Source organism: Phyllostomus discolor, chromosome 15, assembly GCF_004126475.2.
Source record: "Phyllostomus discolor isolate MPI-MPIP mPhyDis1 chromosome 15, mPhyDis1.pri.v3, whole genome shotgun sequence".
Taxonomy (NCBI): Eukaryota; Metazoa; Chordata; class Mammalia; order Chiroptera; family Phyllostomidae; genus Phyllostomus; species Phyllostomus discolor.
This window is the reverse complement of record NC_040917.2, coordinates 26,058,457-26,082,530: the sequence shown is the minus strand read 5'-3', so window position 1 is coordinate 26,082,530 and position 24,074 is coordinate 26,058,457. Positions and strand designations below refer to the sequence as shown.

General features: G+C 70.4%; 2 protein-coding genes across 2 annotated transcripts; both read left to right on the top strand.

The window, feature by feature from the left end:
* Nucleotides 1–571: 571 nt before the first annotated feature.
* Nucleotides 572–11,500, top strand: LAD1 (ladinin 1). The gene is made up of 11 exons (XM_036016026.1): nt 572–1,112; nt 5,529–5,669; nt 6,341–7,063; nt 7,112–7,433; nt 7,819–7,923; nt 9,073–9,116; nt 10,180–10,243; nt 10,341–10,478; nt 10,583–10,669; nt 10,895–10,969; nt 11,326–11,500. Exons 1-11 carry the CDS (start codon nt 1,078–1,080, stop codon nt 11,329–11,331), a joined length of 1,740 nt encoding a protein of 579 aa, XP_035871919.1. The 5' UTR covers nt 572–1,077; the 3' UTR covers nt 11,332–11,500.
* A 2,860-nt stretch (nt 11,501–14,360) lies between these two features.
* TNNT2 (troponin T2, cardiac type) lies at nt 14,361–22,836 on the top strand. The gene is made up of 16 exons (XM_036016027.1): nt 14,361–14,491; nt 16,114–16,159; nt 16,552–16,562; nt 16,665–16,679; nt 16,988–17,068; nt 17,475–17,510; nt 18,065–18,098; nt 18,638–18,698; nt 18,902–19,018; nt 19,467–19,544; nt 19,921–20,031; nt 20,761–20,766; nt 21,056–21,165; nt 21,502–21,592; nt 22,399–22,439; nt 22,610–22,836. The coding sequence occupies exons 2-16, from the start codon at nt 16,122–16,124 to the stop codon at nt 22,653–22,655; spliced, it is 876 nt and encodes a 291-aa protein (XP_035871920.1). The 5' UTR covers nt 14,361–14,491; nt 16,114–16,121; the 3' UTR covers nt 22,656–22,836.
* The last annotated feature ends 1,238 nt before the right edge of the window (nt 22,837–24,074 follow it).

Genomic DNA, 24,074 nt, shown 5'->3' with positions numbered 1-24,074 from the left:
AAGGAGATGCCACCGCGGGTGGGTGCTGTGTGTGTTCTAGGCTTCTGCTCCGTAGTCGTTTGACCTTCACTGGGAGACCTGGGACCGTCCCCCCTGGGTCAGTGCCACAGGCAGGCCAGGCTGGAGGGGGGCCCAGCAGAGGCCCCCAGGTCTGGGTCCCTGCACTTGGGCGCCCAGGGTGCCGAGGCTCCTGCTGCCTTGCAGCTCTGACCGGTCAGGGAAGATGCGCTCCCCAGGCTCGCCCTGCGTGGGACGCTCCTGCCCCCACCCACCCAGGTGGGCCGGGGCTGGTGGTGTCCACGTGGCCTCCAGTTGCCCCAGAAGCAGTTACCCGTGTCCACGTCTTCCTCCTGGGGAAAGCCTCCTCTGGCCTGTTGCTCACCTGCCCCTCCGGCCCAAAGTCCGTCACCAGGGACCTGGAGCGGCGCGGGGACTTCTTCCCTGTGTCAGCCGCGTGGGCGCTCCGATCCCGCTGAACTGAGTCTGAGAGGCGCGGTTCCGCCTCTCAGGGGCGCGGCCCAGCCTGTCCTGGGGCCTGTTGCGGGCCTGGGCGGCGCACACAGCTGCGGGGTGGGGGCGGGGGGCGGCGGGGGCCAGCCCGGGACCCGCAGTGCGCTCTCCACCGGAGATTACGGTACCTGCGCTCGGTTCCCGCCCCGGCTTCCTGCCCTGGGGTTCTCGGGCGCAGTCGTTCCCGGCAGTGAGCTCAGCCTGACCCCGATCTGCGGTCCCGCCCCCCGCCCGGCACCCTGGGCCGCGACACCTGCGCGAGGAGGCGCCCAGCGCCGAGCTGGTCCGACTGGTTCTGAGCAGGAAGCCGGCCGCCCTCGCTCCGCGCCGCCCGGGCGTCGCTCCTGCGGTCCGAGCCGCCGTCTGTCCAGCGCACCGGGGCTGGGGCGGGGACGAGGGCGGCGATCCGGGAGCCCACACCCCGGGGCCGCTCCCGGCGGCAAATCAGCGCGCGCCGGGGTGCGGGCGGGGGATATAAGCCCAAGTGACTTACCTGGGCCGGCGGCGGGGGAGGGGCGCGCAGGTGACACGGCCGGCGGAGCGCGCGGTTTCAGCAGCAGCAGCAGCATGTCCGGCAGGAAGGACTGGTCGGCGCTGTCCAGGTGAGCCCAGTGGCGGGGGGCGAGCAGCTGCGTCCCTGTGGGGGTCCCGTCTGGGGGTCCTGGCACTGAGGACAGACCCTTCTGGCTGCTCCTCAGGGGCACAGCACTGGGAGCAAACTGGGGGACCCTCAGGGGGCAGGCTGGTGTTCCTGCTGCCCAAGCTTCCTTCCCCCCTCCTGGGTTGAGGACACACACAGGGTGGCTGGGGAGGGCCGGTCCTGGAGACCCCCCGGCCCCCCCCACCCTGGGGGGTTGAGAGGCCGTCAGATGTGGCCCCCACCCGCTGGCACAGAGAAGTCTGTGCCCCTGCCACGGGCCCTGGGGTAGGGGGTGCCCCTCTTGGCGAGGAGGAGAGGGGCTGTGGGGACGGAGCCCCTCCCAGGGTGAGCCTCAGGTCTGAGGGTGGACTCCTGGGCACTGCCTGGGCTGGGTGGCCTCAGCACAGATGCCGTCCCTCTCAGAGCGTATCTCATCTGTGAGTGGGGCCCCGAAGGGTCTGGGGACAGGGTGCCTCGTCGCCTGCCTGCTGGACACCCTTGTAAGGGCCAGAGGAGGGGAGCTTGTCCCGGCGCCCCCTGCACCTCCCCCCACCAATTCTCCTACGAGCACCTTTGCCTTCTTAGCCCTGAGGACCTGCCACACGCCCATCTTGCCCCACCCCAAGGAAACTGAGGCCCATATAACTCCCACTGGGCCCCTGCTTCCCCCGGCCCTCGGGCCATGGCTGGTAGAAGTGGCCTCTGGCCCCTCCCAGGTGGGCACCAGGGTACTGCAGGCGCTGCCCCCCCAGCCTTCCCCATTAAGGGGGCCCTGGGATCCCCGTCTCCCCCTCCCTGTGGTTGGCGGCATCCACAACTCCTGCAGGGCCTCACTCAGCCTCCCCCGGCGACTCATTTCCCTGGGCGGGGTCCAGGTCCCGCTGCTGGGAAGCACAGCAGGACCCTCGGGTCTGCAGGGGGGGAAGCTGAGCCCCAGGAGTGGGGGGACTCGGGCACTTGGGAGAGGAACCCCGGGCTGCCGGGGAGGCCGGACACACCCCAGGGGAGGTATGCGCTCCGGGTGGGGCAGCGTCACGGCCTTGGACTCTGCGTGTGGGTCGGCGGGCCCGGGGCCGCCCGTGGGTGTGCCTGTGCCCTGGGAGCCGGCACGTCCGTGGGTGTGTGCGCACGAGTGTGTGCACAGGCGTGCATGTAGCCTGCGGCTGGAGCGGACGCCTGTGAGGGCGGTGGGCCCCCACGTGGCCACGGCTGGGTCCTGGGTGTCTGAGGAGGGCCTGTCACAGTGTCCACCGCAGACTCGGCGAAGCGTGCCGGGTCGGGGACCCCCGCAGACATGCTGCCCCCGGAGCTGTCTGCTCAGAGGCAGGGGATGCTGCCCGAGTGCCCGCCTGCCTGTGTGTGTGGGGCGTGTGCCTGTCGTGGGCGCTGTGACTCCCCGGGTGGGCTGGGGGCTGGTCCGAGCGTGGCCCCCTGTGTGGCGGCCGGGGCGGGGCCCTGCTCCCACCGGAGTCCAGGGGCCCCAGCGAGGCGCCGAGAACGGAGGGCCCCTCCCTGGCGAGCATGCCCGGCGGCAGAAGGGAGAGAGTGTGAGTCACTGCCAGCCGTCGGGCTGGGGGGACCACGGGGAGCGGGGGGCCAGCCTGCAGCCCACCGTCCTCATGGTGTGTGCGTTCTGAGGCCCCAACTCTTGCTCGGGGGCCGCACAGGCCTGGCTGTCCAGCCGGGCACCCTGGCCCGTGGCCCTGTCCTTTCCTCCCTGGGCTGGCCAGGCCGAGGGCGGGGCCGGGCCGGGCCTGTTTGCGGGGGGTGAAGGTGGATCTGAGAATTCCTGCCCTGAGCGGCCCGTGGTTAATCATTTTCCTGCCCGGGCCTCAAGCAGCCACCCCCCCACACCAAGGTGCCCTCGGCCTCCCCCACACGTCTCCCGGACCACCAGGGCCAGGAGAGACCTCAGGGACCGCCCGGGGTGACCCTGCTCGTGTGGAACCCTAGGGGCTGAGGACCGGCCCAAGGTCACACAGCCGGCGGGGCTGGGCCTCAGCCCAGGCCTGCGCCCTCTTGTCTGCCCTGTCCTCCGAGGCTGGCAGGCCGGGCGCCCCGAGCCCTGGGACCCTCAGTGCTGGGGCGGCCTTCCCACCTGCCCCCCTTAACGGGAGCAGCCGGGGACCCCAGCCCCACAGGGAGGCAGGCGGAGGTGCATGCCCCCGAAGGAGGTGGAGGCAGAGCAGAGGGCTGTCCGTGGGGAGGGAGAGGCCATCAGCTGGGGAGGGTGGCTGGGACTCCCCAGACCTGGGCCCCGCGGGCTCCACCCGGGCCAGGCTCTGGGGCCCGAAAGGTCAGTGCTCGGGCCTCGGGGCTTCCCCAGCCCGGCTCTCCCGGGCAGACCTCACGCCCAGCCTGTCCCGGGCGGGGAACCCCACACCCTCCGTGGCCGCTCCTTCCTCCCCGCCGCTGCCGGCTCCAGGAAGGTGGCCCTTTAGGGCGTCCAGCTTTGAGAGGCTGTCCTGGGGTGCCGTCTCGGCCCCTCCCTCTCTGTCCACTGGGCTCTCTGGAGGAAGGTCGTACCTGCTGCGAACCTCCGTGTCCTCATCCGCAAACGGGGACAAGACTGCCCCATCCCCCGCAGGGCTGTGGGGGGGGGCTGAGGTTGATAGGGCAGTGACACGCCTAGGACAGGGCCAGGCAGGGTGGCGGCACCGCAGTCAGGGCCTCGCCCCCGCCAGCGTCCCCCCAGCAGGTGTCAGTGTGCCCCCCGAGGTCCAGGGAGCCCCTCCCTCAGCCCCGAGTTATCCTCTCGCATGGTGGGGGTTCCTGTAACTGTCAGGGGACCGGAGCTCCCCTGGGTGCTGCGCTGTCCCCGGAGGGCAGAGCCCTCGGCCCTGGAGGCCAGGCGCCGACCCCAGACTGAGGACTAGGGGCGGGGGAGGGTCCGGAGAGGGAGCGAGCTGGGGACGCGGTCGGGCTGGGCCGGCGTTTCCAAGCCTGCACGGGGGAAGCCGAGGGGCCTGGGCTCCGAGGGACCCTCCCTCATTCCTGGTGGTGAGTGGATGCCTGAGTGCCTGAGTGTGAGAGTGCGTGAGTGAGTGGTGTGCGGAGCCCGCGGGGTCGTGTGGAGGCCACGGCCGTCTGTCCTCATTCCGTGGCCAAGGCCGTGCGGCCCTGACCGGAGCCACCCCCCCCCCCCCCCCGTCTCCACTGAGGGAGCAGAGACGCCCCTGAAGCCGGAGGGCCGCCTGTCCCCGCCCTGAGCCCCCTGACAACCTGCAGTGCCCGCTCTCTCCCTCTGAGAGCGATTCTGTGCTCTGGCTGGGATGGTGTGCCGGGGCGGGGACCCCACCTTGTTTGGAGAACCCCACAATCCTGACGTGGAGCTGGCTGGGGGAGTGTTTGCTCTGGTCGGGATGGAAGGACAGGTGGGTCCAGCCGGTGGTGGGTAGTGGTGGGCAGGGAATGGGGCCGGATGGGGGCGTTTGATTGGCAGGTGGTGGGCGGGTCACGGCTGGAGGAAGCCGCTGGGGCACAGGTGGGCGGCCGGGCAGCTGTGAGGGCATCTGTGACAGTGGAGGGTGGGCGGGGTCCCCTCGCTCCAGAGCAGCTCAGAGCTGGGTCTAAAGGTGAAAGGGGCCCCCGAGTGCCTGGGGAGTGAAGGGACAGCGACATGGGGGGCTGTTCCAGGGGCAGGCATTCTCCTTCCCGAGCCCCCCCTCTGGGAAGCTGGACCGAGTCCCTGCCCCGTCCACGGAACCCGGGGCCAGAAAGAAGGGGTGCTCGTCAATTCCTCCTGCCGCCCCCCACCTTCCCAGGCTCACTCCCACTGCGGGGCCACAGGCAAGGCCAGCCCCACAGGTCCCGGTGGGGGTGCTTTTTCTCTCTGGGGATACCCGGCAACGTGGGAGAGCAGTTTGACCGTCACAACCGGGGGGTGGGGACCCCACGGGCACCCGTGGGTGGGGGCGAGGCGCTGCTATTCAGGGCAACCTCGCCCACGGAGCCAGCCTGCCGCCGCGTCAGCGCGGCTGCGGCCCAGAAACCTGGCCCAGCCCCGATCCTGCGGCTGCGGCAGAAATGTAAGAGATGCTCAATGCGTGTAGAATGCGAGCCATGTTTAAAACTTAAAATTTTTTGGTCGACCCATTAGAAGAGTAAAAAGAAAGAGGCGGTTTTAATTTTAACACTACATCGGACTGACTTACTCCAAAGTATCGTTTCAACACGTGACCCTCGCACAGAAGTGTTTCTGAGAAGTCTTGGGTCGGGTCTTCAGAATCACCCGCCCCCCCGCGCCCCCCCCCCACACGGTGCAGGTGGTGCATGGGTCCAGTGCCCGTGGCCGCCTGCAGAGGGCGCCACCTAGACGCGGCTGGCCAGGGTCTGGGTCTTGGCGCCTCGCTGACCTCCACCCCCACCCCCGCCGCAGCCTGGCCCGGCAGCGGAGCCTGGAGGATGCGGAGGAGCAGCAGCGGGAGCACCGGCGCCGCCACCGGAACCTCAGCTCCACCGCCGACGCGGCCGAGGCGCCCCGGCCCGCCCAGGACAGAGGGCGGCCCTCCTCGGTCAGGTGCGCCATCAGGGTGGGGGCGGCCAGGTGCTGCGCCCTCTCCCCGGTGACGGTGACGACTCGGTGCGGCGTCTGGCCTGCCCGGGACGGGTGTGTGTGTGTGTGTGTGTGTGTGTGTGTGTGGCTCAGGGCATGGAGAGGACTGTCGCCTGCCCCGCCATCCCCGGGCCCTCCTGGACCTGCCCCGCCCCCTCACTTCCCACCTCAAACTACTGCGATCCCTCGATTCCACCTGGGAGGCGGGGCTTTGCTGGGCCTTTGATGGACACCGCTCACTCGGGCCTCACAGTCTCGCCCAGAGAGGACCCAGGAACCTGTTTACGGGTGGAGAAACCGAGTCAGAGCGAACTCGGGCGCTGTGCCGACGTAGCGCCCCTGGTGTGGCGGGGCCTGCATTCCCGTCTGACCTGCCCAGCTCCAAGGCTCCGTGTTTCCCATTAAACCAGGCCGAGCCCCGGTCTGGACCCCCCTAATTCCCTTCTAAGGGGGGGGTGTGGGGACCCACCAGGCCTTGGGGTCCCAAGGCAGAAGGAGAAGGGCCCAGGGTATACTGAGTGGCCGGGACCGTGCTGGGCTCTCCCATGAGGTGAGCCTCACCTGCCCTCCAACCAGGCTGGGGGCCTCTCTCCACTCTGATGTCCTCTGACTCCGTGTCCCATCTGCCGGCTCAGGCTGCCGAGCGTGGAGGAAGCAGAGGGGCCCACGCCACCATCCCCAGGCTCCCGAGGGGAGAAGGAGGACGCCCAGGCCGTCCCCAGGACCCGGCAGGAGCGGAGACAGAGGCGACAGCTGGTGGAGGTTTCACAGACCCCCGTCCGGGAGCGGCTGGAGGCGGAGGAAGGAAGGGACGGCTCAGGCCCCGGGCCGGCTGAGCAGCGGCCCCCCACGCCCAAGAAGGAGGAGGGGGCGCCACCTCGCCGCAGACTGAGCCGGGAGCAGCGGGGCCCCTGGGCCCGGGAGGAGGAGAACCTGGTGGGCGGAGAGCCAGGAGGCGGGCAGCAGGGGGTCTCGCAGAGGAAGCCCTCTGCTCCAGAGGGGGTGGGGGCTCTGGAGAACAGGCCCAGCGCACGGGCAGCCTCCAGCTCTGGGAGCTCATTGCTGTCCGAGAGGGCGGCGGTGTCAGAGAGAAAAAAAACAGTTCTAGAGAAAACAGGCATCTCCGAGAAGGTGCCAAACCCAAGGAAGACGTCAAGTTCAGAACGGAGTCTGGTGTCTGAGAGAACGTTGCTCTTCGAGAAGTCATCGACCCCAGAGACAAAGCTGGTCCCCAAGAGAGCCTCCGGCTCAAAGCAGCCCCCGCCCGGGGAGCAGCCCAACCCTCGGGAGCAGCCCCCGCCCTGGGAGCAGCACCAGCCTCGGGAGAAGCCCCAGCCTCAGGAGCAGCCCAAGCCTCAGGAGAAGCCGCAGCCCAGGGAGCAGCCCCAGGAGCAGCCCCAGCCCAGGGAGAAGCCCCAGCCTGAGGAGCAGCCCAAGCCTCAGGAGAAGCCGCAGCCCAGGGAGCAGCCTCAGGAGCAGCCCCAGCCCAGGGAGAAGCCTCAGCCCGAGGAGCAACCCCAGTCCGAGGAGCAGCCCCAGCCCAGGGAGGAGTCCCAGCCCAGGGAGGAGCCCCAGGCCCAGGTTCAGCTTCAGGCCCAGGAGCAGCCGGTGGCTGGGGGAGGCCAGAAAGCCGCTGCTCCCGCTGGGAAGGACCAGCTGTCCTCGGCAGAGCCAGGGACATGCCGCCCTCTGTCCAGGACCGCTAGCCTCCCGCCCGTCACACTCAAGGTGGGCAGTGCCACCCCCCACCCACCCCGCCCCAGTCCTGCCCAGGTGTCTGTGGCTCCCCTGCTGTCCCCCGTCTCCCACCTCCAGGCTGACTCTGGCTGTGCCCCCTCTCCCTGTCTGCTCCCCACTCACTGCCAGCACAGGGAGCACCGTGGGGGGGGCAGGACCCGAGATGCTGGGTCCTTCTGGAAGTCCCCGCGGCACTCTGCCCGGCCGCCTGGCTCCACAGAGCCATGTCCACCGTCCCCGCAGCAGAGGCGGGCCCAGGACCTTCTTACCCCCGCCCTCCCCTGCTCCTGCAGCTCCTGGGATGGGCCAGGCCACTGGCGTCCCCATGGCAGCTGGGGCTCAGGGCTGCCCGTGTGACCCTCCCCTCTCTATCCAGGTGAAAATTCCTAGGAAGGAGGAAGAGGAGGGCACGTCCCCCTCCCCCAGGGCCACCTACAGCAGCTCCCTGCAGCGCTCCAGCCCCAGGACCATCTCCTTCCGGGTGAGAGCCCAGGCCCCTCTGTCTGTCCCCTGGAGGGCAGCCCGGGGACACAGCATCCGCCGCAGCACAGGGGCCTTGGGTCAGACATCAGGACCACCGTCTGGACAGAGGGGGCTTTGGAGTCCCCTGGGGGCCAAAGCAGAGGAGGCTGAGTTAGGAGAGGTGGGCAGCTTAGTGACTTGAAGGTGGGTGTGGACACACGAGAGCAGCACCCCCTGGTGGTGAGAGCCGGGGCTGCAGGAAGATGGAGTGTGGTGGGGATGCTGGAGGGATGCTGGAGGGGAAGCTGGAGGGGATGCTGGAGGGGATGCCGGGGGGATGCTGGAGGGGATGCTGGAGGGGAAGCTGGAGGGGTACTGGAGGGGATGCTGGAGGGGATGCTGGGGGGGATGCTGGAGGGGATGCTGGAGGGGAAGCTGGGGGGATGCTGGAGGGGATGCCGGAGGGGTGCTGGGGGGATGCTGGAGGGGATGCGGGGGGAATGCTGGAGGGAATGCTGGAGGGGATGCTGGAGGGGATGCTGGGGGGATGCTGGGGGATGCTGGAGGGGATCCTGGAGGTGATGCTGGAGGGGTGCTGGGGGGATGCTGGAGGGGATGCTGGAGGGGATGTGGGTGGGGAAGCTGGAGGGGATGCTGGTGTGGCGCTGGCTCATCCATACACCTGCCTTCACCACCTCTGGTCCCACCTGAGAGGGCAGATGCAGGCAGGGCTCTGCTCAGCCCCAGAAGTACCGGTGGCCTGCCCTGCGGACACTCTCCTGGCCCACTCCAGTGTTTAATTCCAGTTCTTTTGCTCCCTGGGTCATTCACTCATTTTTTACTGTGTTTCATGTGGGCATCTGGGGTGGAGGCCAGAGGCCCTGACTGGGGCCATGGGCGACGGGGGGCAGACAACACAGCAGGTGCTGCAGGCACCCCAAAAACACCTGCAAGGGCCCCACGAGAGGCTTCTGACCCAGGCTGGTGGGTGGGGACAGGTGTCTCCCAGACAGGAGGGGGGCCTCCCATGGAGGCCTGTTTGGGGGTTGAGCAGCGGAGGGGTGGGGGGCATGAGGAGGAATTGCTCTGAGTGCTGAGTCCTCCTTTGAGGGGGCCTTGGCTTCCCTGGGGACCCCGGACTCATCAGGGTCTCTCTCTCTCGTTTCAGATGAGCTCCAGGACAAACAGCTCCGAAACAACCCTAACCCGAAGGTCAGGGGCCGGACGTGCCACCTGTCCCGTCTGGTCACATTCTCACGTCCAGCTGGTGCTTGCTGAGCCCGGCTGCTCCTCAGGCCACATGCGGGGTCGGCCCAGGGCTCCACGGCCAGCAGGGCGACTGGGTTCCCACAGCGGGTCCGGCTGCGGCCCTTGGAGAGGCCTGGGTGGGGCAGATGGGGGGGGAGGGCGCGGAGGAGCAGGGCTTGGGTGGGGCCGTGAAGGCAGAGGTGGGGCGGGGGCCTGTGAACCTGCTTGGTGAGTGCACATGTGGGCGGAAGTGCCAGGAAGACCGCGCACTGAAAACAAGGAACAGGCCTGAGACTGGGACTGGAAAGCCATGGGTGTGTGGGCGCCGTGTCCATCTGTCCTGCACGGTCACCGAGGCCTGCCACCCTGGGCTGGCCCAGGTGGGGGCTTGGGGTACAGAGATGGGTGTGACGTGGTGCTGCCCTCCATGACTCACGTCCTGGCTGGGCCTCGACAGTGCTCCGTGGGCCCGTGGGGCTGGAGAGCGAGTCCCGGGGCAGCTGGCATCTGAGCCGCAGTCATGCTTTCCCCATGGGAAGTGGGGGCGCATCTCACCTGCAGGGGGCAGCCTGTGGAGAGCTGAGTGTGAGGGGAGGGGCACCACGTGTCTGGTTGGGGGCTCAGAAGCACATGGAGAAGGGGGTGGGGGGTGCTGGGTTACGGGGGGAAAGGGGCCAGACCCTGGGAGCCTTGTTGGCTGGGCCTGGAGTCTGGTCCCTGTTCTGGGGCCTGAGGGTCTGGGCTGGAGGCACAGGGTGGGGTTCACGTGGGGAGATAGTGCGCTGAGGGGCGGATGAGGGGGAGACCCAGGGGGTGAGTGTGGGCAGAAGTGACAGGCTCCGTGAGGACGGCAGGGTTCTGGTCCTGCTGGATGGGCTGTTTCCAGGGCGGTGGGGACCATCCTGGGGCCAGTGGACTCTCCCTGGGCCAGGCCGCGGTGGCCTCAGCCGGCGAGGGAGGCGGGACACAGCCCGTCCTCCCCGGGGGCAGGGGCTCACCTGCTCCGTGTCGTCCTTGTGTGCCGCAGCGCCAGCGTGAGGCTCCCGGTGAAGCTGGGCGAGAAGCTGGAGAGATACCAGTCAGCTATCCAGGTGGGCGGCGCGGGAGCCCCTGCGGGTGTGCGGGCGTGCGGGTGCATCTGCCGCGCCCCCCCACCCCAGGGTCAGCACCTGTGCTCTCCGTCCCTAGAGATCTGAGTCCATCAAGGCCCTGGGTGCCTCCCGCACAGAGTTCTTCGTGGCGCCTGTGGGGGTGGCCAGCAAGCGCCACCTCTTTGAGAAGGAGCTGGCAGGCGCGGGACGCACGGAGACGGCCGCCAGCCGGAAGGTGAGGGGCCCGCGTGCCCACAGCCCCCGGGGCGGGGTGGTGGCCTCCGGGTCTGCGTGGCTGTGCCTGTGGCCCCACGCCCTGACGGGAGCCCCACTCTTCAGGAGAACCTGAAGCTCTCTGGGGCCGTGACATCAAGGCTCAAACTGTGGATCAGCAGGACCCAGGAGTCCAGGGAGGAGGACCCCCAGGTACCGGCCCCTCCGGCCGCGGACCCCTTCGTGGTGGGGGGCAGCGGGCCAGAGGGGCCCCGAGAGTGAGGGGTATGCGGGGAGGGACGGGGGAGTCGGCAGGGCTGTGCCCGGGGCCGGAGGGTCGGGGGTGGGGCCCTCCCTCTCAGGAAGGGGGAGGCGCCGAGGATCCCAAGCCCCCTGCACTTGGCCTCAGTCCCATCCCCAACCTGACCCCCCAACCAGGAGGTGCAGGGAGAGTCGGCCGCCGCCCGGAGGACCCCCGGGGAGAAGAGAGCAGACTCGTCCCTGGATGCTGAGGTGAGGGCAGTGGAGAGGGGCTGCCCGGGAGGTGCCCCTCGCGCCCCCATGCCGGCACATGCCTGCACACGCCGCTCCACGCCCGCACATTCCCGCACACGCCCACACACACCAGCCGGCCAGCGGTGGCCCCGCCCACTTGCCCAGAATGCTCCCAGTCCTGCTCTAGGGCTGGTGCGCCCCCTCCTGGGGGAAAGAAGCCCCAGCTGGCTGTGCCCCCAAGCCCTGGGAGCCCCCGTTCCCCGCCCTCCCAGGGCGGTCTGCGGCCCAGTGTGGGTGTGGGGCTCGGACAAGGGAATGCCTTGCTGTCCAGAGCCCTGCCCCTCCCCCTGACCGAACAGATCCCTGTCCCACAGGTGTGACCAGCCCGCCCGCCCGCCCGCTCTGCGCCCAGGGCCCTCCCTCCGGCCCGGCCGGCCTCCTGCAGCTGCGTCCCCGCCTCACACCACCCCGATCCCTCTCTCCTCGGGCCTGGGCCAGACCGTCCGTCCGTCCGGGAGACCCCCGCAGCCCCGTCCCTGCGGCCCAGGGGCAGGCACCACAGAGCCGGGACCCACGTCAGCACCCCGGGGCCTCGGTGTCCTGGCCGGGGGCGCCTCCTGACTCCTGCTCACTTCTGGGGTCCCGCCACGCTGGCCCTCAGGGACTCCAGGGCCACCTGTCCGGTGTGCTCCTGGCTGGGGCCCGGCTCCCCCTGCCTTCCTGAGGGGCTGGCCCTCCCCGCCGGCTGAGCCCGCCTCGCCTGCTCGCCCGCCCCTCACTGCCCGGCAGACCCCCGTGCCGCTCTGTGCCCCCCCCCCCACCGTCCCCCACTGTTCTCAGGAAGACCCGGGAAACCCGCCCACTCTCAGGTGTAATCGACTAACAACCGCTTCCGACGGATTCCTGTCTGCCGCCTCTGCTTCCCGACGGCGACCGTCTGCGGGGTGCGGGGGGGGGGGGGGGGGCTGTGTGGGCTGGGGGTGAGCCGTCCTTTCCCTGGCAGCCCCCTCTTTCCCTCCCACGCAGCTGGGCCGCATCCGGCTGTCCCACGCAGTGGTTCTGGGGGTGCAGAGCTGCCCGGCCCTCAAACACACACTCCACCCACACTCGGTCTCCCAGCCCTGCGACACTGTGGCCCCGGAGAGCTCGGAGAAGCTGGGCTGTAGGGGGTGAGGGGCAGATGAGGGCAAGCCCGACCGTGACCGCCTGGTGCCCCGTCACACCTCTTGACACTGTAATTGAAAACACGTTCATACACAGGAGCCCAGACCCCCCACGCCCCCGCCCTGCCCCCCCCCCGCCCTCCGCAGGCCTGGGGAGCAGAGGGCTCCCCAGAACCTGGCCCTTCAGCACAGCACATTCTGTCTCGGAGCCCGTGGTCTGGGCACAGGAGGCCCTCAGAGCCCCATGTGTGACCTGGCTGGACCGCGTCCAGCGGGCCCAAGGCATGCCCCGAGCACCCCGGCCCCCTACGGCCAGGCTCCCCCTGGAGAGCGCGGGCGTCCAGCTGGGGCAGGGAGAGGGCAGGGCAGGCACCGCCCGGGGACTCCGGGCTCACACAGGGGCCTCGAGGGTTGTCGGCTCCGCAAAGTCCCCAGCTGGCAGGTGCCCCCTGTCAGCTTCTCTTAGAGGGGGCTCCTGAGAGGGTCCCTGGGGCCAGCCCTCCTGTCCCCGTGGCCTGGGACCCCGCCAGAGGTGTCCCCTCTGCGCTGGTGGCCTCGCGCCCACTGGCAGGGACAGGGGACCTCGAGAAGGGTCGGGAGCAGCCGGGCCGTGTCTCGGCGTGGCTGCTGGAGGCGGCCGGATGGCCACACCAGCGGAGGGACCGCCTCCCAGCTCTCCAAACCGACCCCCTACTCCGAGCCACTGGGCAGGGGCTCCCACACTCACTCGGGGACGTGCGGGTGTCCGTGGGGCTCTCCGGGGCGCGGGCCTGTTCGGAGCGCTGTGGGGCTGAGGAGGAGCCACGCCCACCGCGGCCACTCCAGTCGGGGGCGGGGGGGGGGGGATGTAGCAAACACAGCACCTAAGAGCCCGGAGATTCCAGGCCGGGGCCCAGAGCAAGGCGGGGCCCTGGGGGACGCGGAGGGGGAGCCTGGCTGTCGCTGTTCCTCTGAGACCCTGCCCCCTGCACCCTCCCCTCTCGGCCTGGCCCCAGGGTGCCGGCGGGCAGGCACGTGGCCCGAGCGTGTCCTGCTGGCAGGGGCTGAGCCTGGGGCGGGGTGGCGTGGAATCAGGCCCCTGGACCCCGAGGCCCCTGGGGACCACAGACGGGACAGTTTCGGCTGAAGGACGGGGCAGGAGTCCAAGGGCAGAGGGGGTGAGGAGGGAGCGGCCGTCCGGCCCGGGGAGGCCTCTCGGGGATGCCAGCAGCGGCTGCGGCACAGGCCCCTGCGGTGGCAGGGCTGGGGAGGCCGGGCGAGACTTCCTCTGCCCACGGAGAAGAGTGTGGGTCACGGAGGGCAAGATCTGGAGGACCGAGGAGGGGTCAGGCCAGGGCACCGGGAGGGGACGCCCGGCGCAGACGGTGCTGCCCTTCCCCCCGAGCCCCCACGGGGGCCTTGGGGGCTCAGAACGGCCAAGGACAGGGAGCTCGGCTGCCGCCAGACTCGGTTTCCTCCGCCCGCTCACGCCGGTCACGCGCTGAGTCCCCCAGTGTCCCGGGCGCTGGACGGGGGGAGGGGGGGCGGGACACACGCCAGGCTGCCGGCAGCAGGAACGCCGGTCCCTGTGCGGACGGGTCAGTCCCGCAGAGGAGCAGGTCCGGCAGGTCCCGGCTTCCTCCGAAAGCCCTGGAGGACGGGCTCCGAGGCCCTCGCTCGGCCAGCCGGTCGCCCGTCCTGGGGGGACCACCCCTGGTGACCGGAAGTTAGCTCCACCGCCGCCTGGCCTGCCGAGGCCCAGCTCGCCCCTCTCTGGGGCCCAGGGCCGGCCGCGTGGCTCTGGGGTCACGGAGAAGACCCGCTCTGCAGATGTCCTCATGAGGCCCGTCCCCCACCTTCTGAGAAGGCCACTCAGCCCACGAGAGGCAGCTGGTGCTCGGGGGGCGTCTGTGCCCACGAGGCACTCAGCAGTGTCTCGGGGGTGCCTCCTGCCCCCTGCTCTGCCCTGTCCCCAGCCTCCCTCCCGGCCCGGCTGTTGGCACCTGCTTTATCAGGATTGTCAGGAGGGACAGCTGGCTTCTGTCACCCGCCGGCTCCCCTCCCCCGCCCGGCCCCTGCATATCTGCTCTGGTTTTAAATAGCTTATCTCGGCAGCTGGACCACCGCATGGGCTTATATGGAGAGGAGCAAATGTCGTGTCAGCCCCGTCCCCGGCACCTGCCGTCACAGCAGCCAACACCCCCCGCCCCCCTCGCACGGCCACTGCCCCCCACACGTGCCTCCCCACCCCCCGAGAGGCCGGCCCACACGGCCCAGCCCGGGTGCTGCTTAAAGCCCTCGCCCGCCCGGCCCTCGCCCAGTCCCTGCCCAGTCCCTGCCCGGGGGCAGCAGCGCCGCGTCCCGTCCCGTCCCGCCCCGCCGGCAGCTCCTGTCCGAGGTGAGACTCAGGCAGACACCTGCGTGGGCAGTGGGGAGCGGAGGGATGGGGGCCTGCATCCGCTCGGAGCGCCGTCAGGGTCACAGGCGCCCACGCTCCCGGGGTGAGGAGGCCACACTTCGGAGGAGGAATGCGGGGTGGGGCGGGGTGGGGGCCCCCGGCGAGACGCCAGAGGCTCTAGGTGGGGTCCGGATGGGCTGCTGCAGACCCGGCGGGTGGGGGCCCTCAGTTCCTCATCCGCAGGACGGACGAGACCGCCGCCAGCCCTGCCTGCCCTGAGTACAACGATGCTCTGACAACAGGCCCCCCCCACCCAGGGCTGTCGCCGCCCCCCTCCAGGCTGACATCCCCCCAGAACTTTCTGGGCAGGTCCTTCTTGATCCCGGAGAGCAGAGAGAGTGGTCAGGGCCGGTCCGGGGGCTCAGAGCCTCTCCCCAGGGACGCGGAGGCCACAGCCTGCGGCCCAGGCCCAGCGCCCTCCCCTCCTCGCCAGAGAGCAGGGCTGGGAGGTCCAGGGAGTGGGAGCCCAGCTCCCTGGGTTGCAGGCCCCCCCCACCCCGAGTCGAGCTCCGCCGCCCAACACGCCCTCAGAGACACCCCCTCGATTTTCCAGCTTCTCCTGTGCGGGTGGAGAAAAAACTGGGGAAGCGTTTCCCAGAGGGTCAGGAATTTCCAGCACATTCCAGGCCCCCGACTTCCCGAGTTCCCCCTCTGACCCGGATCTTCTAGGGCAAGTCCTCCCGGGGCGGAGAGGCATCTGCGAGGATCGAGTTGCCCCCTGCCCCCTCCCTGCTGCCCCCAGCCCCCCCCCCCCCCCACTCCCATCCCCTGCCGAGCGCTGGGGACAAGGGTGGAGGGGTGGGGCTACACTCCTCCGAACCTCAGACTTCCTGCGAGACGAGAACTGGAAGCTCATCTGTTTCACAGAGGTCAGCTGAGGCCCAGGGAGGCTAAGTAACTAAACGAAGGTCACACCGCAGAAACTAGGTTTTTAGAAGCCCAGGTTTTTGACTCCATGGCCAGCATGCGCTCTGCTGCCTATTGTGTGCGAGGTGGCCCCCAGGAGGTGACCCCGGTCTCTGGGGAAGCGGGCAGGGGGCGTGGACGAGAGGGGGAGTTGCTTTAGGGCTTCGTCACCCTGCTCTGCCAGGGTCTCGATCGTCCCCTGCTCAGCCCGCCCCTGCCCCTTCATCGGTCCTTCTCCGGCCTCTGGCCGGGCAGCACCCTCGTAGGAGGGCCCTCCCCCACCCTCTGGGGGCCGGTGTGCTTTCCGGGGGGGCTGGGCGTGCCCCCAGGAGCAGGGAGAAGGCTCCACGCTGCTCCCTCATGTGCTGCGGCCCAGGGCCAGCGGCTCTGAGCTGGCGGGAGGCAGGGCAGGGGTGGAGAGAGAGGTTCGGGGAGCAGCTTCCCCGGTTCTCAGAGGTTGCCGGTTTGGCGGCGCCCTGGGGGCCCAGGCTGGGGGCGGGGGGCCGAGCTGGTGGGCCACGGACTCCCGACCCGACCCCGGGGACTGAGGACCGGAGAGGACACGGCCGCTCTGACCCGGCCACGTCCCGGCCCGACGCGGGGCTGCGCTGAGGAAACGGGCGCCTCACGCTGACGTCTTCTCTCTGGGGGGACAGCAGAGGCCATGTCGGACGCAGAAGAGGCGGCGGAAGAGTACGAGGGGTGAGTGTGGGGGCAGGCCCCATCCCCCCGCCCCCCCCCCGGGAGCAGGAGGGTGGGCGCGAGTGCTCTGCTTGTCTTGGGGACGTCGGAGGTGGAGATGCCGTCTTCCAGGGTCGGCCGGGGGACCGGTCACAGGCAGGGGGCCCGGAGGCTGGGTCCCCGGGACTCGGACCCACAGAGATTCCAGAGCCACAGGCTCCCCCTGCCTGCAGGTGCCCTGCTCAGGGCGCGGGGTTAGCCCTGCGGCCGGCAGTGAGGGTGCAAGGCCCGGGTCTGCCGCAGGACACGGCCAGTGCGCGTGTGCGAGTGTGCGAGTGTGTGTGAGTGTGCGAGTGTTCGTGTGTGTGAGTGCGAGTGTGCACGGCCCCACCTGCGTCCCCTCTGCCCCACAGGGAGCAGGAAGGTAAGCACACACCTGGGCGCTCCTTGGGACGGGGCCGCCGGGTGTCACACTGACCCAGCTCTTGTCTCCTTCCTCGCGGCCGCGGTGCCCCCCCCCCAGCAGAAGAGGCTGTGGAAGGTAAGGAGCCCCAGCCCCCAGACCGAAGACTCGGTGGCCCTGTCCCTGCCCTGGGGCGCCCAGGTGCGGCGGCTTTCCTGCAAGAAGCAGGGAGGTGACGTTTGAGGTCATGGCCGCTCAGCCCAGCGCCCCCACTCGGCTCTGTGCTGTGGGTGGCAGGCCGAGTCCACCCGGCGCTGTGCACGGGAATGCCGGGGCCAGAGTGTGCCGGCGCGGGGGTCGCCAAGTCCCCCGCCCACCCCTCCTGCCCCGGGGCTGTGTGAAGCACGGGTGGGCCTGGGGGTTCACTGTGGCTGCTGCCCACCCAGAGCAGGAGGAGGCCGCGGAAGAGGAGGTGGCGGAAGAGGAGGCCGAGGGCGAGGCGGAGCCTGAGGAGACCCCGGCAGACGGTGGGCCCTGGGGGCGGTGCTGGGTGGGGGGGCCCCAACACCTTCCCGCTGGCGGGAGGGCATCCGCTGGACCTGCTTTCCCACCTGGGCAGCCACACCTCCCGTCTGGGCTGGGACTCAGCTGCCAACTGTCCATCAAGGAACCGTGACCTTGAGCCCCTTCCGTGTGGGGCGAGTCCGTGTTGGGCCCAGGGCACGGGTGCACGTGTGTGCATGCGTGCTCATGGCTGTGTGCTCTGTGCCTGTCTGTGTGAAGAGACAGCTCCGTGAGCCCGGAAGCCAGCAGGGCGCACTTGGGTCCTGTCCTGTCTGTGGGCGCAGGAGTGGGGGGTCGGGGGGGGGGGCTCTCGGCAGGGGGTCCTGAGCTTAGAGCCAGGGCTTCGCTCACTTCTCATCTTCTGCTTAGAAGACGGACAGGAAGAGGAAGTTAAAGAGGCCGAAGGTGAGCGGTGCGGGCTCAGGAGAGAGGTTTGGGACAGTGGGGGGACGGCTCGCAGGGAGGCGGGGAGCAGGGGTTCGGGGGGGGGGGAGACGGACCTGGTGCCCTCCTCTGTCCAGAGCAGCTGCCGTGGGGCTGCCCCGCGGGAGAGGGGCCGGGGTTGGGGTCCCCACTCGGGGCCACATCTGTGCGTGAGGCTCCTGGAGACCAGGTAGAACGGCCCACAGGCTGCGGGGCTGTGGGGCTGAAATCCGAAGGCACAGCCAGAGCACACAGTGGGTCACTGCCGTGGTCACTGTCACGCCTCCGGGGTGTGGGGAGCAGCCAGCGGAGCTTGGAACCCTGTCCCTGGGGAGTCAGGGCCCTGGGAGCCTCTCTGAGTGGATGTGTCTGGTGAGCCACCCCTGGGGCACTCCTGGAGCCGGGAGCTCTGGGGCTGGAAGGGGCTCACTGTGCAGACGGGAGACAGAGGCCCCTGGGACCCAGCCGGCTAGGGCAGAGCGGGCCCCAATCCGGGGCCTCCTGACCCGGCAGCCCTGTGCCCCTCCCTTCTCCAGATGGCCCTGTGGAGGAGTCCAAGCCCAAGCCCAGGTGAGCGGGGCACGCCTGCGGGGAGGCCCTGGCAGCAGAGGGCCGCTGAGGGAGGGCAGCCAGGTCTGTGGGCTGGGTGTGGCAGGCACACGCCCAGGGGACACATGTCCAGGTTCAGGGGACAGACTGAGGCCAGCCCAGCCTGACACCCAGCTGTCACCTGTCCAGCAGCACCCCTGCCCGGCCACCTGCGTGCACACAGCTGCCCCACACAGGCCCGTGGGTGGACAGGAGGCGGAGGCACCCTGGTGCACCTGTGTTGGGGCGGTGGGGCCAAACCGCAGGGCTCCCAGGTTCTGGGGGGGATCCTGCGGGGCCAGCCACGGGGACCCTGAGTCCGACAAGCCCCTCGCCGGGTGACAGCCTCTCCACGTCCTGGGGGCGTGGCTCTGAGCAGCCACACCCTCCCCGGGTCTCAGGGCCAGCACCTGAGATTCCTGGTGACGGTGTGAGGACGGTGTGAGGACAGTGTGGGCGTCCCAGGGGGTGGGGGCCTCTCCGACCGGCGGGCGCTCAGGGCCCCTCCTCCTCTCCCACAGGCCCTTCTTGCCCAACCTGGTGCCGCCCAAGATCCCCGACGGAGAGAGGCTGGACTTCGACGTGAGTGGGGGCTGCGGGGAGGGCAGGCCTGGCTGGGTGGTCCCGGGCCCCGAAGGGAAAGCGGGACCGTATGACCCGCGGGCTGGGAGAACGTGGCGCGGGAGGGCGTCACCCCGGCCAGGCCCCCGGGGGCCGGGGGGCGGGAGGGGGCGGAGCCCGAGCGGGCCTTTGGCGCCCTCCCCTGAGCGCGGCGCCCCCTGCAGGACATCCACCGGAAGCGCCTGGAGAAGGACCTGAACGAGCTGCAGGCGCTGATCGAGGCGCACTTCGAGAACCGCAAGAAGGAGGAGGAGGAGCTCCTCTCCCTCAAGGACCGGATTGTGGGTGCCCGCGCCCCACCGGGGCCCCCAGGCCCCTGTCTGCCCTCCCCCTCCACCCTCGGGCCTCCCCTCCTCCAAGCAGCCCTCCCTGAAACCCCTGCCCCTGCCGGCGCGGGCTGTCCGTCGGGAGCCCCGCATGCCCCCAGCAGCCCGGGGGCTGCTCCCCCGGGGCCGGAGCTGCGGGCAGCCAGGCCCCTGGCTCCCACCTCCAGGCACAGCTGTCCCCCCGTGGAGGGAAGGCGCGGTGGGGTTCCGAGCACAGGGCAGAGGCGGGGGTGGGGGGGCAGAGGCCAGGGCGGGGCAGGGGTCTCCCTCAAATCTCGGAGGCCGGCCCCCCAGCGAGGGAGGTTCGGTGGGGCCGGATGCAGGCATCGGTCGTGGGCGGCCGTAGCGAGGCAGGACCCCCCCCCCAACCCTGCGCACTGCACAGCCCGGCCTCTCCCCGCAGGAGAAGCGGCGGGCGGAGCGGGCGGAGCAGCATCGCATCCGGAGCGAGCGGGAGAAGGAGCGGCAGACCCGCCTGGCGGTGAGTGACCCCCGGCCCCGGGCGCCCCCTCGCCCCAGCTGTTCTCGATTCAGACCCCGGCCGGGTCAAGGGACAAGGAGCAGGGAGTGACCGCGGGGCACGCGTGGGCTCTGACCGCACACGGGGAACGAGGCAGGACCGCGCAGCCCGAGTCCCGCCGCCCTCTGCCCGGCGGAGGCACTCAGGGCCCCATCGAGCATTCACTCAACAACCACAGGTCGCCCGGCCCCAGGGGCGGAGCCTGTGCAGGGACCCCCAGGGGCTTCTGGGGGGGGAGGGGGAGCACAGTTCACCCGCCCACAGAGCCCAGAGCCCAGAGCCCAGAGCCCGGCCCCGCCCAACCCGCTGCCCGCCCCCCCGCCCCCCACCCCACCAGGAGGAGCGGGCTCGTCGGGAGGAGGAGGAGAGCCGGCGGCGGGCGGAGGACGAGGCGCGCAAGAAGAAGGCCCTGTCCAACATGATGCACTTCGGGGGCTACATCCAGAAGGTGGGCGGCCGCGGAGGCCCTGGGCGCGGGGGTCCTGAGGGACCAGGGGTCCGGGGGGAGCTGCCCGGCTGCTGGGGGTGAGACTGCGGGGCCTCTGCACCGCAGCCCCCAGCCCCTCGGCGCTCAGCCTGGCTGTGGGTCCACGAGAGGGGCCCGCTGGGGGGGGGTGGGGGCTGCAGGCGAGGCCTGGACACGGCTTCTGCCGCTGCGGCTGGAGGGGGCTCCGGCGGGGGACAGCCCGGGGGGGGGGGCCCCCACGTCCTCATTTGTAAGGCAGGACTGACAGGACCCGCCCGCCCTGCTGCTCTGAGGTCCAGCCAGCCCACACGCCCCCCCCCCCCCCCCCCCCGCCCGGGGGAGGTGGCTCGCTCCTCCTGGGGACTCGCTGTCCTCTCCCGGTTTCCACGCCCTGCCTGCCGGCCGTGCACTCTCACGGGGCGGGGGGAGGGGGTGCCGGTGACCTTCTGAAGTCCCCAGCTCAGAACCGGGCCGGCCCCCTGCCTCGGCCCCCGACCCTTGGCCCGGCCCTGCTGTTGGCAGCAGCCTGGCCCTGCCCTGGCCTCTCGTCCTGGTGTCCTGGGGACCGGGGTTGCCCCTGGACCCGTCTGAGCCACCTTCTCCTTGCTCCCCCCCACCCCGTCTCTCCGCCTCGGGCCTGCGCACTCTGTCTCTGTCGTCTCCTCCGCCTTTCTCTCGGGGGCTCGCTCTGGTGGTGCCCTGGTTTAGCAGGCGCAGGTGGGTACAGTGAACAGAGGTCTCTTGGTGTTGGGGGCTCCCTGGGTGGGGGTCCCGGCAGTGAGGGGTGGGGTGGGGGAGGGGACGGGTCCCCGTGTGGCCGAGGGAGTCTCCTTGCCCGTGCCTCAGTTTCCCCGGGGGTCCGGGCAAGGGACGGGGCAGGTGTTGCAGGAAGAGGACCAGCACCTGGCCCCTCTGCAGCCCCGCCCACTCCCCACCGGGTTTGGGGGGGGGGCTGGGGCGCGGGAGGGGCTGTCCTCTAGCTAACGCCCCGCCCCCTGCTTGCCAGACGGAGCGGAGAAGTGGGAAGAGGCAGACGGAGCGGGAAAAGAAGAAGAAGATTCTGGCAGAGAGGAGGAAGGTGCTGGCCATCGACCACCTGAATGAAGACCAGCTCAGGTGGGGCCCGGGCGGCGGCCGCGGGCAAGCGCCCCGGGAGGGTGTCCGCGAGGGCGCGTTCTCGCTGCGACCACCAGGGGGCGCCGCCACCCCACACATCCCGCCGGGGCGCGCTTGGCGGGACTGGTGTCCGCAGCTGCTGCCACTCACCTCTCCTGCCTGTCCTTGCCCGCCCGCCCGACGAGCCGCCGTGCTGGTCCCCAGCCTTCTGGGTCCCGCGCTGAGCCGGCGGGCAGGCGGGCAGGCGGGCAGGCGGCCTGAGCCCCCGGGGGCTGGGTCAGGATGGGGAGGGAGGCGTATCGTCCTCAGGGCCCCCCGCCCCCATTCTGGCCGCAGGGAGAAGGCCAAGGAGCTGTGGCAGACCATCTACAACCTGGAGGCCGAGAAGTTTGACCTGCAGGAGAAGTTCAAGCAGCAGAAATACGAGGCGAGCCGGCCCCAAGCCCCCTCCCAGCCCCCTCCCAGCCCACTCCTCCTGCCTGAGTGGGCCCCACCCCACTGCAGGGCCATGCCCGTCCCCCCCCCTTCTCCCCAGTAATCACCCATCCAAGTCATGCACCCGCCCAGGTGCCTCGTCCCCGCCAGTGGTCAGTGCCAGCTGCTGGGCTGCTGTGGCCAGACAGCTCCGAGGTTTCGATGGGGCTGAGCAAGGGCACCGTCCAGAGGTTCCAGCCCCGGGGCGTCCCTCCCTGTCGCTGGGCAGGGATCGGCCCTGAAGGCCGAGAGGCAGCAGCCAGGCACCCCGAGCCAGGCCGGGGACCAGGACGCGGGGAGCCAGACCTCCGGGGGCAGGAAGCCTCACCAGAGACGCACTCACTTCTCGGTGCCTGGCGGGAAAGGGCCGGGCCGGGCCCCAGGCCCACAGCCTGCAGGGGGGCCCCCGGGGGACAGACAGCGCCAGAGCCCAGCCGACCGCAGCCCGAGTGCGTCCCCCTGCCCCCCGGAGCAGGCCTCCCTCCCAGGGCCCACTTTGCTGCATCCCCGACATAGCTCAGGCCTGCGACACCGGGTCCCCGTCCCCACACACTTCCCCTGGTGGCAGGGAGGACTTTGGAGCCACCCGGACTGCGTCAGGTCTCTGGCTCTGCCCCTTGACAGGGTGACACGTCTGCCCCCTCACAGGGTCGTTGTGAGGGTCACAGGGATGCCCTCCCACCTGCCCCCACCCCAGGCCACCTGGGGCTTGAACCTCAGGGGCTCCCAGTGACCCCGTCTCGACCACTTCTCTTACAGATCAATGTCCTCCGGAACAGAATCAATGACAACCAGAAAGTGTGAGTATCTGCGTGTGACCTTTCCTGTCCTACCCCAGCCCTCTGTTGACCCCCTTCCGGCCCCCCCCATCCTCTCCCCCCAGCCACTGCCCACTGCAGGCTGCCCCTCTCCACCCTCAGCCCCCACCCTGCCCTGCGTCCCCTCTGACGGAGTCCTGCTTCTCCTGCAGCTCCAAGACCCGCGGGAAGGCCAAGGTGACTGGGCGTTGGAAGTGAAGCCCAGATTGGCTCCTCGCTGCATCGGTGCCCTGCATGCCCCCAGCTGTGCCCCCCCCCCCCCCCCCCCAGCACAGGGGGCAGCTCCTGCTGGGACTCCAGGACGGACCCACCTGGAGCCACCGTGCACGGCTGCCCCCCATGTCTGCACCAAGCCCTTAATAAAAGCCACTGCACACCACATGGCGTTTCTGTTACTTCCCCTTCAGGGGGAGGGAAACTGAGGAGAGACCCTGGTCTCACCTGGCAGGTCAGGCCTGACAGGAGAGCGGCCCCTCCCCTGCCAGATGCAGGGCCTGAGTCCCTGTGACGGGACGGTGGGGGGGTGCTCTGGAGGAGGGGGTGTCCACACGGAGCCGCAGGGGGAGGAGGGGAAGCCGAGGACGGAGGACCTGCTGCTGCTGGCTGTCCCGCCCGCCCCGGCGGCTGGCCCGGCCTGTGCCCAGGCAGGACGTCCCTTCCGGGGGCTCCGCCCCGACTCTCCAACTGGTTTCTGGAAAGGGTGGGTCCTCTCTCAGGGGCAGTCCTGGTGCCAGGCTCCCTGCTGTCCCAGGCCAGGGCGGGGACGGGCAGAGGGCAGGGCAGGCCAGAGCCCTGGGCCCTGCTCTTCCCGCCCCCAGAGTGCCCCACCTCTCTGCCGGCCCACCCCCCCATCCCCGAGGGCCTGCTCGAGTCCCCGATTTTCCGAGGAGTCTCTGGGGGGCCCTCCTGAGTGCGGTGGCCCCCACAGGCAGCGCCCCCCGGGCTGCCTGGAGGACCTACACCAAAGGCCTATGTGCTCCGGGCTCCTGACTCACAGAAACCAGGTCTGGGTGCCCCCACCCTCCAGTCCCGGCCCCACCCACCGGCTCACCCCGGTTCCCAGCCCCGCCCCAGCCGCTACCAGGAGGGAAAGTGCTGTCCGCTGCAGACTCCGGGAATGCCGTCCTCACCCTGGCACGGAGCGCCCAGGCCCCAGGGGCGCCCCACCCTTGGCCCTGGCTCTCGGGCCTGGGCCCCGCAGCCACGCCCTCCACACGCCCCAACCCCCAAACAGGCCCGGGAGGCGTGGCGCTGCTCTTAAGGAACACGGAGGGCGGGTGGGCGGGCGGGAGGTGGTTCGGTTCCCAGCGCCCTCTGGGCTGAGCCGGGGCTGACGCAGTACTGACGGGACAGGGTGACCCGCTGAGGAGCATAAGGGCCCCCCCATCCATCCTGTCCCCACCCGCCCCGGCTCTGCCAGTGCCCCCAAGGGGCTGGCCACCGGGATGCGTGCCGGCAGGAGGTCACTTCATTGCTGCTTGGGGGTAAAGGACACACGGGGTTTTCCCCTCTGAACTCGACCCAGGGACCCCGCCCCCCGACCTCCTGGCTGCCAGCGACTGGGCTCTACTGGGTGCCGCGCAGTGTGTGGAGCCCCTCGCACGCACTCCCTGCCCG